At 41.9% G+C, this 17,739-nt stretch overlaps 1 protein-coding gene across 1 annotated transcript in view; it reads left to right on the plus strand.

The window, feature by feature from the left end:
* DOK6 (docking protein 6) overlaps positions 1 to 17,739 on the plus strand; it is a 259,727-nt gene that overhangs the window by 167,063 nt on the left and 74,925 nt on the right. The window contains exon 6 of the mRNA XM_056854359.1: positions 13,214 to 13,352. Coding sequence (XP_056710337.1) covers positions 13,214 to 13,352 — 139 coding nt within the window. The remainder of the gene's footprint in view (positions 1 to 13,213; positions 13,353 to 17,739) is intronic.

Raw genomic sequence — 17,739 nt, forward strand, 5'->3', positions numbered from 1 at the left:
CCAATCCCCCACCCTTTCAGAGGGCATCTGAGGAAGTGCCTCCCCACTTTCTGGGCCGAGCTCTCCCTGTCCTTCATGTCGGCTGCTCTTCCTTTCTCAGTAGCTGATTCTCATTGCCTGGGGCCATCAGCTGTTGGGCGGGCCTACAGCCTCCGCCCCTGCTCGGGACTGTTGCCATTCTGGTGTCTGTTGGGCCAGGGCTTCTGGGCTCTGTCCACAGCTTCCCCTGGACCTGGGAGCAGGTAGGCTTCCCTTCGGGGGTCGTGGGGGTTGCTGTCTCCAGGTGTGTCTTCTGGGCCTTTGGTCCTGCTTTTTCCTGTGGCCCTCAGCGCAGAGGCCACTGTGCGAGCAGCAAGGGTTGGGACAGCCCTGAGGTGACAGGCTGTTTCCATGTCTTGGGAGAAATAGCTTATAGTTCTGTTTTTGGTCTTGCCTCAAGAGTATGGATAATCGTTTCATAAAAGAAGAGACAGTAAAGCTGGTACTCTAAAAATAGGCAGAGAAATATTAATTGCAGTTTGCAAGCCGCAGTTTAACCCTTTAATGCCTTTCTGGGTGTTGTGCAGCCAATTTGGGCTGTATCACGATAATATTCACCATACAGCTGTTGTGACTGACAGTATCTGAACAGCTGAATTTTTATCACAAGTCAAAATAATCAGAAAAAATGGTAGCATAAAGGTTTAATTTAAGAAATAGGTATTAAGTTTCAAAAAATCTGCCATGGGCTTTCCTCCTCTCCGCTTGTCTCCTTTTGTTCAGAAATTGCCTGAGGTAATAGCCGGTGATGATGAATCACATAAGGAATGATGACAGCCATTTCACACATTCTGGGTATCAAGTGGTAACTAGAATTGTCATGTGACTACTGATGTGTGAACTCATGTTGCAGTTAAATTAAGAACAATGTAAAAGATGCCCTGACATCCAGTTTAAACTCAACAAAGCCATTTGTACCATTACACAAATGCGTGGTCAAGGTTAAGCGTTATTAAATCCCATTGATTTTTATGTGTGAGAGTTAAACTTGTACTTAACATACTTTCCTGTTGGAGATCAATGGAATTTAACAGGGCTGACATTCAGCCAGATGGTGCCAGTACAAACCACCTCTGTGCGTCTGGATGTCTTATCACCTTTTTTTCGTTAATAAAGGTGAACAGTTACCTTAGGGAAGTTTTCATAAACGTTTCGCAAATAAAGCATTTGAATTTTGCACGTCTGTAGACTTAAGGAAAGAAAAGAACGTGATTAGCTCTTGTACTTTATATATTGCATTTGCTCGGCAGTGGCAAGTGTATTCTTCCTGACTTATAGAAAAGTGTTGTCGCTTTGCCATTTGGAACACTATAAGCATCTGTTTATTTACTTGTTTAGACAATTTCAGCTAAGAACACACTGTACTTGGCATTGTCACAAAAACAGCAAAACAGACCCAATAAATAGTTTTGTCTGTTAGATAAAACCTGGAGAGGAGCTTTGAGTCTGAGAGCTGTCCATGGTACTGACGGAGATGTTGGATCTCCAGTGTGAAATACAGTAGGTAAACTTACTAAAAAAAGGTAAAGCACCGGGTCATTCCTGACCCACAGGGTGACGTCACATCCCGACGTTTACTAGGTAGACTATGTTTACGTGGTGGTTTGCCATTGCCTTCCCGAGTCATCTACACTTTACCCCCAGCAAGCTGGGTACTCATTTTACCGACCTCAGAAGGATGAAAGGCTGAGTCAACCTTTAGTCGGCTACCTGAAACCACCTTCCGTTGGGATCAAACTCAGGTCGTAAGCAGAGCTTGGACTGCAGTACTGCAGCTTACCACTCTGCGCCACGGGGCTGTTTGGGTAAACTTACTGCTACAATTTTTTAAAAATATGTACCTGTTCAAGAGTGTGAGGTGAGGCTGCCAGTTTGTGGCAGCAGTTTGTGGCTCACTTCTGCCTTGCACATGGCAATGACTATCAGCAGTGGCTCATACTCACTAGCTTGCACCCACCTTTTGCAAGGTGAGGCTGCTGGCTCTTGCCAACATCGCACATGACAAGGGCTGCCAGCTTGCAACAGCACACACCCATCTTGTGCACAGCTGCCCTACACAAGGTGAGTCTTGCGTCTCTTAGTGCCAGGGTAGCTCTGGTTTGGGGGCTTCTGCTTCCCAGACCACTTATGCACCAGAACGTTTCCTGGTGACCTTAATGGCCATTACAGCCCTACTATTAACTAAAGGCCACAGAAAATCCTATGAAATAAAACCTTTAAAAAACAATCTGAAGAATAGGAGGAGGAGGAGGAGTTGGTTTTTATATGCCAACTTTCTCTACCTTTTAAGGAGAATCAATTCAGCTTACAATCTCCTTCCCTTCCTCTACCCACAACTGACACCTTGTGAGGTAGGTGGGGCTCAGAGTTCATAGAACTGTGACTAGCCCAAGGTCACCCAGCTGGCTTCATACATAGGAGTGGGGAAACTAACCCAGTTCATCACATTAGAGTCCACCGCTCAGGTGGAGGAGTGGGGAATCAAACCCGGTTCTCCAGATTAAAGTCCACCGCTCTTAACCACTATACCACACTGGTTCTTTTAGTAGTCTCTTGTTGATTTTCTGTTAAGCTGGTTCTGAGTTTATTTCTGGAAATGAATTTAGGTTTATAAAAATCTAAAGTGTGCCTAATGTTGAAGAATCATCAGGACACCATAACAGTGGGGGACAATTAAGTCTCACCAAAGATAAACAACAAAGAAAAGAGCACATTTATTTACAGTGCAAACAGGAACGGTATACCCTTGTGAAGACTAATTAAAAATGATCAAGCATTAAAGTATGAGATTAATGGATTAGCAGTGCCTCACTGGATCAAGAATGAGAGAAAACACCAAAGGTGTAAGCTTCCTAAACAAGGTTTTAAACCCAAGTTTTAATCCCATCCAGAGGCATCCCATCCCGGGCATCAACAGGTACTGGGTAATGGCAGAAAAGCCTGGGATAACTTGTAACCCAGAAGGTGTCTTTCTGTAGCTGGATAAAGCACTACCTAGAAAGATGACTGGAGAGAGAATTCTTCAACTTGCCCCAGTGATCAAGGCAGCATGGACACGGGCCCTAATAGAAGGCAAACAAGTTTCGGCTTGCAGCAGGGCAGCTGGAGTGCCCTGAGGCAATATCAAAATTCTCCTTAAAAGAAATTTTTAAATTATCCCCAGGCTTGATACTGTGTTTTCGTCCCAACCCCAGATCTCAGCCCCATACAAGAATTGGGCAGTGACTTTACTCTGGAGCAGCTTCAAGGAGGGAGCGATCAAGAAGCCACCTTTCGAGTGATAAAACTTAAGGATGGCCCCAGTCGATCTTACTACTGAGGACTTCGTTGTCTCCATATGAGCCTTCCAGGAAAAATTTTCAGAGAATGATACCCTGAGATCTTTAAAGCTTTGGCATTGATCTATTGGGGTATGCTCTATATGCCACCGAAACTTGTGGGACTTCTTTTCGAAAACCATCATGTTAGTCTTAGAGTGGTTGATACATAAAGATTCTTCTTTACAGATGTTACTAGCCTATGCAGCATCAGGCCAGCTCTTGTAAGAGACAATAGAACTATGGCATCAGCATACAAAAGAGCAGATACTTTCCATTGGCCAGTCGAGGTTTAGATAAACTCTGGGCCTTTCAATTTTCCACTATATCATTGAGGCATAAGTTGAAAAGCAGGGGAGCTAAAACGCACCCCTGTTTAACCCCTCTGAGTATTGGAATCTCCTCAGTTAATGATCTGGATATGTACACTCTTATTTTGGTAGTTAGATTACTATGGAGTTCGTGTAGCAAGAATAATAGCTGTTTGTCAATGTTTGTAATGGCCAACTTCGACCTCAGAATGTAGGATTTTGATGTCTCTTACTGGTATCCAAAACCTCTCTGAATAGGGTTGAAGACAAGGCCTACTATAACATCTGATTTGAGAGGGATAGATCTGTAACATGTTACCTCTTTCTTTTAGATGGCCTGTTGGATAAATTTTGCTCGACACTCAAGATCTGACTGACATATTTATGGTCAGAAGTTCTTGTAGGTCCAGTTGGTTACTGACCTTGAGAGGTTTAGTTGCCTTTCCTTTCCATATTGGTTTGTCTTGGCACAGCTCATTTACTTGAGTCATCTTAGTGTGAAAATGTTTCCTTCTATACCTTGTTTGTGGAAAACTGTGTTCTAGATTGTACAAAATAATTTAAGAAGGAGAGGCATACGTGTTGGGTGATGAGATGAATTTGATGACCTCTCTGCCATGCAATTGTATAATTAACCAATTTGTATGATGGACCATGAATATAAAGGCTATTTACATGATCATTGCAAAACTAATCAGGATTCCTGCTTCAAGATTATTCCCATCTCTGATAAACCTGATATGATGACCAGATATATGGTATAGTTCATAAGCTCTAAGCACCAAAAACTTAATTACCATTTTTATATCAGTTCCAATCATGTTGCTCTGAGAGCTGAATGGGTTGAAGTTTGAAGTCACACATATGGCTACATTGCAATAGTGCTGTCCTATTTAGAGCCCCACTGTTTTAGGATGGTGGCTAATAGTTAACATTAGAGAAAACAGAGCATTGTGTAGACATCAGATTTTGGCTAAATGCAGTATCTGAGGTTGCCACATATGGAATTCAATCACATGCTGACATTTAATACTACAGTTGCCATAATATACAAGGCAATTTTAAAAATCATCCAGGACACCTCATTCTAATCTACAGAGGTTTTATGGATCACCTAGTTATCTCTGGCTATCAAGCAACTAGTGGCTAGATACGGAACCAGAGTCCCATGTCTTTCCTAGAGAAAATGATCTTATCCTAACAGATTAGATAATGGGAATAATAGAAAGAACTTTGATGGGGAAAGACTTTTTCCCCCAGGAAAGCTAAACATGTCATTTCTCTTCTATAAACATGTGATATAAATGTCACGTTTAAGCTTGTCATGATATTCTTTCACTTTGCTCTGCCATTCCCCCCCCCCCATGCTAGACAGCACATCTGGAAGGATGGGAAGGCTGAGTCAACCTTGAGCCGGCTACCTGCAACCAACTTCCATCGGGATCGAACTCAGGTCATGAGCAGAGCTTGGACTGCAGTACTGCAGCTTACCACTCTGCGCCACAGGGCTCCTCACACATATTTATTTCTCTGTTAAGCTGAAGTAAAAATAGGCAAAAAGGTGCGCTAAATCATATGTACAATTCATTGCATTGCACAAGGTTTTATAAATCTGGAGGATTAATTATCTGACAACATTTTAGCTTGCTCCACTGCTTGCATCTCTTGAAAAGGTGGGTGCATCATTAAAACTGTACAGATAATTGGCTTCACCATCCTGCTTTTGTTTGTTTATATTATTATTCATTGCAGCATGTAATGCAGATAAGTTTAATACAGCTTCTTAATGAACACCTGATGGTTTTCAGAAAGGCCGTCCTCAGTGTATGCTTATGTTTTATTACAAATCTGCTGTGTTTTTTAAAGTAAATTTAATGTTGGAAGACAGTGGTCTCGGAACATTTTGATTTCTTCATAAGCGTGCAGTGTCTGCCTGCTCAGTCAATCTGGGAATAGCATAATTAGCACAGCTTGTTTCAGCCAAAGAATTTAGACATCAGTTTGGAAGCCCAGATAGAGTATTTACTAAAAGGAAAAGAACACTACTTTTGCAATGTGGACAACAATCATCTAATATGCTGCTATCTTTTAAATTCTCCATTCCAGCATTTGGAATGTTGAGAGGTGGCCAATCAGACTTTCTGTAACTTGGCCTATAACATCTATCTATCTATCTATCTATCTATCTATCTATCTATCTATCTATCTATCTATCTATCTATCTATCTATCTATCTATCTTTCTTTCTTTCTTTCTTTCTTTCTTTCTTTCTTTCTCTCTCTCTCTCTCTCTCTCTCTCTCTCTCTCTCTCTCTCTCTTTCTCTCTCCCCCTCTCCCTCTCCCTCTCCCTCTCCCTCTCTTCTCTTTTGACTCAAATGTTTTGAACAGATCAAAATCCAACCCCGTTGCAGGTAGTCACCACAGCCAAATATTTAGCAACTGCTAAAGTAGTTTTCCAATCCTCATCTACAAGGAACAACTGGACAATTTTTTGAGATGGTAAATCCACATAACCTATTAAGGGGGAGGACACATACCTTTCTCTCAAATCAGACCAAATTTCACACACCAATAAAATATGTTGTAAAAATTTAAGCTGACCAGAACCACATTTACAAACTCTGACCAAATGTACTATGGCTACAAATCAGCCTTTCAGTATGGCTGAAGAAAAGGAATTTAACAGAGTGAGCATTAATGCTCTTCTATAATTAGATAGGAGCCCCGCGGTGCAGAATGTTAAGCTGCAGTACTGCAGTCAAACGCTCTGTTCACGACCTGAGTTCGATCCCAACGGAATTCGGTTTCAGGTAGCCGGCTCAAGGTTGACTCAGCCTTCCATCCTTCCGAGGTCGGTCAAATGAGTACCAAGCTTGCTGGGGGTAAAGGGAAGATGACTGGGGTAGGCACTGGCAAATCACCCCGCAAACAAAGTCTGCCTTGGAAACGTCGGGATGTGACGTCACCCCGTGGGTCAGGAATGACCCGGTGCTAGCACAGGGGACCTTTACCTTTATAATGAGGGATCATTAGGTATTTTAAATAGCTCAAATAATGCAGGTGAGCGCACACTGTGCCCTCAGTAAGGTGCTTTTTCTATCCAAATTCAGTACTGAGGGCTTTGTTTTATGATGTCCATATCTTTGTCATCAAATTCTAACCATTGGAGTCTATGCTTAACTGTCACCTTAAATGGCCCCCTATAAGGGTCTTTCTCAATGAGATTCAAAATCGTTTTCCTCGCATTGAAAATTTATTTGCTTTAATTTAAATGCCAAGATCCAGGCATGAGCTTCCAATGAATTCTGGGCCAATTCTGCTCTAAGAGCAATACCTGAAACACAGTCTGATACACAGCAAATCTAGCAGATGACAAAGGTTCATCAAATGATTCATCCCCCACCTTTATCAAGACCCCAATTCCATACAATAACTGGGATACTACCTTAGAACTGAATACCTGAATAGCACCTGTTATATAATTGCCACCTCAAGTGAAGAAGAATCGAATACTTGCATTACTGGTGCATGTACCTTTTTCCGTAGCACTAGTCAGATGGGCCCTCCAGCTTAAATTTGATTGAAAGATGCCACCCAGATACCTAAATTGCTTTACCTGTTCAATTGGTTGTCCATTTATGAACCACTTATATACTGAGGGAATACAGGATTAGTAAACACCTTGTGTGTGTGTGTGTGTGTGTGTGTGTGCATTTATGACTAGTCCTTCTTTTACACAGTATTCCGTGAATAATTTTAATAGTTTACGTAACCAAGTGCATGATAATAGAGTGCATGATAATAGAGTGCATGATAATAGAAGCATATTGTCCGCATCCAGCAAAAAGGGCAATTTCTGTCCCGCTAGCACTGGTGCATGGGTTATGTAACTGGACAGATGAGGGGCCAAATCATGTAGATAGATAATAAATAAGAATGGGGCCAATAAACAACCCTGTCTCACCCCCTTATGCAAGGGGATTTCATCAGTTAATTGTTCCTCAATAGCAGCACAATTCTGGGCAGGAGATTTAGAATACAGTTGCTTAATTAGCCACAAGCATTTATCAGTTGAAGAGTTTTCTAGCTTAATCCACAGTCTTTGCCTTGGAACTGAATCAGAGGCATATTTGCCGGCAAGAAAGGGAAGAGTTAAACAGTGATCAATGATTGAGTAATCTTTTCAAAATCCAGTTTGTTCCATTCTAAAAAATTCATTTTTTTTTACTCATTTGGGTTCTTGTCAAGAAGCCATAGCTTTCACGTTAGCCAAAAGGGAAATTAAAGTGTGGCATTTGCCATCTGACTACCATATTAGGAAATGTCCGTTCAACTTGGCTAACAGCTATCTAACAAAACCTTCGAATAACTTTTCCTTAATTTTTGATCTGTATATATTCTAAGATGACCTCCGAAGGAGTCTGTGGTATGTTTATATTGGCCTTTGCTTTGAAACCTAAAGTTATTTTAATTCATAAAGAAAATCAAAACAAGATTTGCTGAACAGGACTAATATTTGCTAAACAGGACTAATATGCATCCAGAGAATCAGTGACAGTAGAACACATCCAAGCAAGGGGTGTGTGTGAGGATTTTGTGAGCCCCGCAGAACCAATGACCATGTGCAGAATTCCAAGCAGGACCCCGGTGCCAGCCTGGCAGTGCAAGCTCAATAGGATTAATGGGCATCCAGAGAAGAACAAATCCAAGCACTGAGTGAGCAACAGTGTAAATACAGGGAAGGAAACACAAAGCAACACTTGCAAAGAGAAAGAAAAATGACTGAAACTAACAAAGGTCATTTATTCATGGTCGCTGTAGCCTCTGTTTCAGCCAGGATCAAAGTAACCCGAGTTGGGGGAAACTGTATGCATTGGCTGGAATGATCAGGGATGAAACTGTGTGCTAATGGAGGCATGAAGACAGAAAAGCAGTCTCCTAAGTTCAAATCAAGTCCCGCCCCTTTAAATGCTGCTCTGGGATTGGCTTACCTCGCGAGAGAAGCTTTCCTTCCCCCCAGACCCAACTGCCGCATAAAAAAGCACAAAAAATGGAGCAATCTGAAAGTAGGGGGGAGGATCCAAGCCTCGTTTTTAAAAAGCCTTTCTTTTGCTCAGAAAGAGCTCCGAGGTAGCAGGAAGTAGGAAGCACCTGAATCCCTGCCTCTTTACACACTGCTTCGTGATTGGCTGTGAGAGAAGCCAATCTTCTGTGCTTCCCATTTGGCTTTCTGCATGCTGCCTTGAAGAGGGGTTTGGAAAAGGGTGGGGCGAAGCTCAACCCGAGAAAGTTGTACGCTCGCTCGGTGATTCTGGAGTGGGCCAGGAGGAACGGTTTAAATTGGGCCAGAAGAGGAATGGGAAAAGCCGGGTTTATTTTGCGTTGAAACAGGGTTGAACCGACAAGGGATGAGGTAATGTGTGTTCAGAAAAATTTGATCCTGGCTGAAACGGGGAATAAAGGAGAAACCGTTGAACTCCAAGAAGCAAAAACAAACGCAAGACGAGGGGGGGGGGAGGGAAAAAGCAATCCCCAGAAGCCTTCAAATGCTGGCTCCCGATCCTCCTGAAAACGCCAAATATTTCTGGGATTTTTCTGGACCATTTTTCCGGTTTCCTGAAAAATCCTGAAAATATTTGGGAGAGCCAAATATGCCTGAAAAATAGCAAAAAGGTATTTTTCGGTTATATTTTCAGCTCGGTTTCACCTAAATGCACACTGCTGATCATAACCAACATAACCAATGGCCTTCTGTCAGGCTGATCAGTGTAATCAGGTTAATCAGTGTAAATATTTGCATCTAAGAAGTCATAGTCTTATTCAGCTTCTGCAAAAAAGAGTCATTGAGGGTTTATTACTACAATAATATCACTAAATAATCTTTACATCTATTTTATCTGTATCAACTCATATATATATAGAATCTTTCACATTGGCCTATTTAACGCAGTATAGAAATACCAAGTTAATTCTGCATAAATAATTACAAGACAAAGAGAGCTTTCCGCATGAATCCAAAAATGTGCTTCACCACACTTATAGGTACATGAGAAAGATTAGCCCCAATATCAAAGAAACAACATTTTTGATTCAGAACTCTCATATTTATGTTTAAAAGACTCCTTTATGTTATAATCATTGCCAACATTACCTGACTCAATTAATTGGGCTCATGTTCTTAACTAAATGATTTTCTTATGGTGATAAAACAACTGTTCTCATAATAGTCTCAGATAAATCCAATAAATTCATGTATCTTAGTTAACATTGTTGCTGTCCTTAATCCTGAAAATAATAAATAAAAACTAATGACTACAATTTCTGCATACATATTATATCTCTTGACCATTAACTAATATATCATTAACTAGTATATCCTTTCTCAGCCCTTGACTGAGCCATGGACATTATTTTTCCTGACATGCCTTCCACATGGATTCATCTTCCATTTAACATTTTCCCAATATCTATTGATATAAACCAGGTTTAACTTAACTCTATACTAACCTGAGGCCACTTTACTCTTTGTCCATCTGAGTATTCACTGAAATTAGGTGTTCTCTGCAGGTCCTCTTGATGATTTTACCAGCCATTTCCTCTCTGGTGGCTCTAGGTTAAATCAACAGCAATAACTTGTAATCCTAATGTTAAACTGTTATATCTGTGTCTTCTTTCTTGCTGCCATTTGCTTAGTCCTTGTCCTTCATGTTAATTATTTTCAGGGCATCGCTGTTATTTGGAGCTTTACTTTTGCGTACCACCTTTATTTACTCACCTCGGCTTATACTCGGGTCAATACGATAATTCGCCTGCCGGGCCCTCTCCCAGCGCGCTCCCACCGGCCAACTGATGGGCGGGCTGTCCCGCCTTTTCCCCCCACCCCACCCGATCGCGCCTTCTGCGCGGCGGCGGCGGTTTCTTCTCCCCCACCTCACCCGGGCCGGTCCTCCCGCTTGCCAGCTGACCCTGCGGGCCCTCCTGCGCGCAGGGAGGGAGCCGCCACCGCCTGCCTGCGTGCCTGGAGCCCGGTCAGGTAAGCCTGCGGGGAGAGAGGGGGTGCATTTCCCCCTCGGCTTATACGTGGGTGCCTAATTTTTCCCCATTTTGGGGATGAAATTAGGCACCTCGGCTTATACTCGGGTCAACTTATACCGAGTATATACGGTACCTTTAGGGCTACTTGCCAAGTTGTACTATTTTGATTAATCACATTCCCTCCTCAACGTCTGTTAACTTTAGACTCAGCTCTGCTTGTCAACCTTTACAGGTTTTTGTTGTGAACTTTTATATGCTTTAACCTTTTCTTTATTGACTATCCCACCCTACCAGTAGAGCATCATTGCTGAGCATTGGATTTTTATTTATGTTCCTCTGGCTTCTCCTGTCATTGCAGCATTAGAGCAATAATATAATTTGTGTCGAAATCAATCAGAACCTTTCCATCTAGGGAGCTAGTTGACATGAGAGGATGAAACTTACCTTGCATAATAATGGGAACAGCAGAAGAGCACAAAGGTGTTTTACTCCACATCTCAGTGGAACATATTTGTGAGATGGGGGACACACTGTGAGATGGGGGACACACAACAAATGGGGGACACACTGTTACCTGTGCTAACTCCGTAAAGCTGTTTGCAAACAAAGAATCAGCCCCATACAAGTTAACAATCGGGAGCAAAGCTAAAAGAATCACATGGCTGAGGAAGAATGATGTCATGACATATGACATCTAAGAGCATTATTATGCTGTTGAATATTCATTGGGAGCTGCATTATCTTAGGGAGAAAAGGGTTAGTTGTTTTACTGGCATAGTTTAGCTTTGAAAGAACATAAATACTTGGGGAGTATTTTACTTCATGCCCTGACCTGGATGGCCCAGGCTAGCCTGATCTCGTCAGATCTCAGAAGCTAAGCAGGGTCAGCCCTGGTTAGTATTTGGATGGGAGACCACCAAGGAATACCAGGGTTGCTGTGCAGAGGAAGGCACTGGCAAACCACCTCTGTTAGTCTCTTGCCATGAAAACCCAAAAAAAGGGGTCACCATAAGTCGGCTGTGACTTGACGGCATTTTACACACACACATTTTACTTCATAAGTATGGTAGGATCAACACGTAGGATATCCTAACTCTACAGTGTATTTTATAGTTTAGCACCTCAGGCAATAGAATCAGATGGTCAGTAATCACTGCCAGAGCAACGCAACCCATATCAAGCTGGGAAATCCACAGATTAAACAGATTTGCTCTGCTGCTGGTACACTAAGCAGACACTAAAGAAACCCTTGCTTGGGTTTAAGGGAAGTTGGCAGCAGTAGGGTTGCCAACTCTGGATTGGGCAATTCCTGGATATTTGGGAGTGGAGCCTGGGAAGGGGCTTCAGTGGGTACAATGACATAGAGACCACCTTCCAAACCAATAATTCCCTCCAGAGGAACTGATCTCCCGGAGATCAGTTGTAATTCTGGGAAATCTCCAGGTCCCACATGGAGGTTGGCCACTCTTGGAGTAAGCTGCAGGTTGCCCCATCTATCGTGGCCTAATCTAACTTCTTCCTCTCGTTACCCCTTAGTTAATGCTTTCTGACTAGCCTCAGCTGTCAGGACAGCCTTGGTGGATTACTGCTTGCACACATATATTGTGTGTTGTGTGTGTGTTAAGTGCCGTCAAGTCGCTTCCGACTCATGGCGACCCTATGAATGAAAGTCCTCCAAAATGTCCTATCTTTGACATCCTTGCTCAGATCTTGCAAATTGAAGGCTGTGGCTTCCTTTATTGAGTCAATCCATCTTTTGTTGGGTCTTCCTCTTTTCCTGCTGCCCTCAACTTTTCCTAGCATGACTGTCTTTTTCAGTGACTCTTGTCGTCTCATGATGTGACCAAAATACTTTAACCTCAGTTTAGTCATTTTAGCTTCTAGGGTCAGTTCAGGCTTGATTTGATCTATAATCCACTGATTTGTTTTTTTGGGCAGTCCACGGAATCCGTAACACTCTCCTCCAACACCACATTTCAAAGGAATCTTCACTTATATATTAAGTGTATATAAATGTGTCAGGCTCTGGCTGTAGTGAGTGGATCAGCAGAAGTCCTAAAAACATGGGCATTACACTTAAATTGACTCGGAGGCACACAGTGTCCTGTTCCGAAGAACGAATTCACATTAATCATGATCTTTCCCATAGGGACACATAGCACCCCAACTCTTCTTGAGCACATGCGCTAGAAAAAGTAGCAGTCGTGATTCCAAGAGTATACAAATACTAACTTCGGAATGTGTGTATTGTGTGGCATCATTGTGTGGATTCAGAAGCTTCAAATAATTAGTTTAAGCGTCTCTCACAAAAAGAGCCTGAATGTGAAGATTGCTTTGCTTATGCCATCTAGAGTTCATCATTTATCCATTGGCAAAATAATATATTCCACCAACTGATACAGCAACTCCAGCTGTAATATGAATTTTTCAATAGTACAGCTACACATTTAAATCAAGCTGTTGTTATAAAGCAAGAACTCATTTTCTCCCCCCCAAAAAATCTTATCCTAGGATGTGTGACACGGGAGAAGGGCTGTTCACCTTTCAGACAAGGGAAGGGGAGATGATCTATCAGAAGGTCCATTCTGCAACGCTGGCGATCGCGGAACAACATGAAAGACTAATGATGGAGATGGAACAGAAAGCACGGGTAAGGAGCCTTCTTTAGTAACATAAAGACATTAGGAAGGGAATAATTGCGAGATCAATCAAAATGCAGAACTGGTTAAGAAGCTTAATACCACGACTGCATTAACAAGATATAGAAAAATTGATGATGACATAAGTTATTTTATATCAGATTTCTCATAAGAATCTATACTTTAGGCATAGAGGGAGCCTTTCGTAAGTGCATGAAAGCAACTTCACACTCCTACAAAGCATTGGTATTTGATCCTAATGCTGCACACACATATACCAGGCTACATTTCAAAGTGATTTTGAAGCTCTCTTAAAGTAGCTCAGGGGATAGTATTAATGAGAGAGTAGTTTTTGTTTTTTTTAATGGGCCAGTGCATGGAAATGTTTCTGGCTATATGAAACCAAAGAAATAGGCCTGAGCAGAGCCAGTGGGTACATGTCACTACCCGGAGTTTTGCCTGACTCAGGGGACATTCGGTTTATGACATGACCGTTTCCATTTTAAAAATTGCAAACATTTTCAAAATAGTTAAAAAGCAAGTGGGGAACCCAAAAGGACACATGAGGAGGAATCTAATTTCATCATTCCCTCTTTCTCATTTTCTTTCCCTTGTTGTCTCCTTCTGCCAGTGCCTGCAGCTCCTCCCCTTTCCTTTTCTCCCTCCTTCCTTCCTGCCTATCTACCTTTTTGTGTTTCTTTCCCTGGCAGCTTTTGACCCCCTCCCTTCCTCGACCACTTTTTTTCTGTTCCCTTCACCCATCTTCAGCATGTCCTTTTTACCTTTGTGTTTCTCTCCTCTCCAGCTACTTTCTCTTCTTCCTATATTTAACTTTTTTAGTCTCTCTTCTCCCTTCCCCCACACTGATAGCAACTTCAACTTAGAATCCTCAGCAGTGTTGGTTGTGGGTTGCCCAAAAAACAGCCACCAACATCTCACAAGGTAGTCTTATGACATTTCAGTTGCACACTTTTCTTAAAGAAATAGACATTGCTTTTATGAATTTGGGGGGGTTTCTAATCCCCAGTGTATTTTTTAAAACCTTTCATATTTTTTCTGCGAACCTAGGGCTTCCTCCAGGCTTATGGGGAAATCCCCCTATTTGTTCCTCAGACCCATTGTATGGATTTTTTGATCCATGCTTATGGCCCAGTTCAGAATTCTGGAGTTTTAAAAAAACTTATAGAATTTGACAGGATACCTAAAAGGAGTAAAGGATGAAATGACACAGAATTGACCAACTTCTTCAGTTTGAAAGCTATATCCTATATAGCTGTGATGTCATCACAGTCATTTAGGTGCTACAAGACTCTTTTGGGGGTTTATTCATGTAATAAATTCACATTTTGAGTAAGCAATGGGGAACTTCATGAGTTAGTCAGATTTTGTACCATTACTTTGCGCTTTACTAAGTATAACTTCATTTGTACACCAGGCAGCCGAGCAGTAAATTGAGAAGGGGGGGACGCCTTTATGGCTACTTCACGCTGGCATTTCTTCTCTTACTAACTTTAGCTGAGTGCGTTAATTCTAAAAGAACAAGGCGATTTTCAGAAGAAAAGCCCACTCAGGGGAAAGTTGATATTCCCACAATGGCTATAAGATGTCATACTTTAAATTACATTTGATTTCTTTTTATTTTCCTCTTCTCAGCTTTGAGGATATGATCGAAGGGGCTATGATAGAAAGGGGAAGAAAATGTGGTCAAGAATCTCTTCACTGGGAGAGTTTTATTTCAAAGAGAGATATTTCTGCACACTACCTATAGAAATTTATTGGTGTTCTCTTGCAACTGTGCTTAAATATGTTCATAAATTATGTTTTTTTAAAAAAACTCTATGTTGTTGAAAACATGGAATAAAAGGCCACGGCCATTTCAAAAACCTCCTGTGAACGACCAGGCTGAAATTAGTTTGAATATTTTTAATATGCACATAGCTGAAACAAATTGTGCAGACTCATGGTGGATGCACAGATGGTATGTGTTTTACTCCTCCCTTGATAGCTTGTGAAATGGTGGCAAAGCATAGCTTTGACAGGAAGCTTCATGTTACACTTGAAATTCAGGAAACATTTTCTGGCATATTAGAATGATGTGTCTCTTTCTACAGGCTTTAGGGGGCTGTAGCTCAGTGGTAGAGCCTCTGCTTGGCATGCTGAAGGTCCCAAGTTCAGTCCCCAGCATCTGTCCCCAGCATCTCCAGTTAAAGGGACTAGGCAAGTAGGTGATGTGGAAGACCTCCGCCTGAGACCCTGGAGAGCCGCTGCCGGTCTGAGTAGACAATACTGACCTTGATGGACCAAGGGTCTGATTCAGTATAAGGCAGCTTCATGTGTTCCAACCAGCTCATGCAACGAAGAGCCTTGATTTTCATTAACTGATCCTGTTCTCAGTTGTACAAAGTCACAATACATTTCAGTAGAATTGGGGGGGGGGGGAACACATTCTCTGTTTTCTAAGCTCATCAGACTTATCACCCCCCTCATGAAATCTCCAGAAGAATTTATTTTATTCAGTGATTGAAATTCTGAGCAGAGCCTGTCGGCCATGCTAAATGCAGACAAGGAGTAGCTATGTGGAGCACACAAGTCCTGCATTCTGACATACATTTTATAATTGATAAAACCCCTGTACAGAAAGGATCAGGTTAAACAAATTATACAGGTGTAGTGGTTAAGAGCGGTGGACTCTAATCTGGTGAACCTGGTTTGATTCCCCACTCCTCCACATGAGCGGGGGACTCTAATCTGGTGAACCAGGTTGGTTTCCCCACTCCTACACATGTAGCCTGCTGGGTGACCTTGGGCCAATCACAGTTCTCTCTGAACTCTCTCAGCCCCACCTACCTCACAAGATGTCTGTTGTGGGGAGAGGAAGGGAAGGAGACTGTAAGCTGGTTTGATTCTCCTTAAAAAGAGAAAGTCGGCGTATAAAAAAACAACTCTTCTTTTTTCTTCTACTTAATTTTGAAATAAGAAGGGCTGAGGCTCATATCAGAGCCCTTTCCTTACTTTGGGGCTGACTGTTTATTAAGCACTAAGGGAAAGGCACCCTGTACACACTGAAATGCATTCTGTCCTTTATTAGTGATTTACTTGTTTGGACCCTGGCTTTTAAGTTGGCTCTGCAGATGAGCCCTGTGTGTGTGTGTTAAGTGCCGTCAAGTAGCTTCCGACTCATGGCGACCCTATGAATCAGTGTCCTCCACAATGTCCTATCTTTGACAGCCTTGCTCAGATCTAGCAAACTGAGGCCTGTGGCTTCCTTTATTGAGTCAATCCATCTCTTGTTAAGTCTTCCTCTTTTCCTGCTGCCTTCAACTTTTCCTATCATGATTGTCTTCTCCAGTGACTCTTGTCTTCTCATAATGTGACCAAAATATGATAGCCTCAGTTTAGTCATTTTAGCTTCTAAGGTCAGTTCAGGCTTGATTTGATCTATAATCCACTGATTTGTTTTTTTTTTTTTTTTTTTTTTTTTTTGGCCGTCCATGGTATCTATAACACTCTCCTCCAACACATTTCAAAGGAATCTACTTTCTTCCTATCAGCTTTATTCATTGTACAGCTTTCACACCCATACATAGTAACAGGGAATACGATGGCATATCTCAAATTGTTAATGCTCCTCCTTCCATTTTTCACCTTCCTGGCACAACTGAAAGCTCTGGATCTTAAACAGACGGACAAATGAAATAGGCCCGCTTTAAGGGAAGAGCAGGTGATGGAGGGAGTGAACATTTAACCGGCGTTGACATCCTGTGCTATAACTTATGTTTGTATCCCCTCAGTTAACCTCGTGGCTGGCCTGTAATAAAAGATGTTTGTTCCAGCAAGTATTCACCCTGTCAGAATCCATTTCCATAAAAAGTGGCTAAAAGGCAAGCTTCCAAAGGAGATGGAGTGGCTGAGTGGGCAGTTCCCCCTCCACACTCTGTAATTCACATTGAATCACATTGACAAGATAGCATGAGCTCTTAGAGCTTTTTCCTTCCTTCCCCCACCCCTCCCGCCTCCTGCCTTTCTTGTAACTGATGTTTCCCTGGTGTGAGGCATAATAGCAGAAATGGCGGTAACTGTAGCTTTGGAAACAAGCTTGCCGTTTCCCCGCTAAAATAACCATTAGATAATGTCTGTAATGTTCTCCATATATGCTCAGTTCTTGCCTACGTATATTTCATAAAATGTGAGAAGTGAAAAATATATATATACACATAAAGTGGAGCTCTCCATGGTAACAGCTTCAATTTCACACGGTTGGGGAGAGGAGGAGGCATTGCTGTAAGAATGGCATTGCTGCAAGGATTCTTCTATGGAAAGGAAGCAGTCTTGTTATAAAAAAATAATATTGTTCACTGGATTTTTCAATTAATAGCATACAAACTATCTGTGGGCATG

Source organism: Euleptes europaea, chromosome 8 (assembly GCF_029931775.1).
Source record: "Euleptes europaea isolate rEulEur1 chromosome 8, rEulEur1.hap1, whole genome shotgun sequence".
Classification (NCBI taxonomy): Eukaryota; Metazoa; Chordata; class Lepidosauria; order Squamata; family Sphaerodactylidae; genus Euleptes; species Euleptes europaea.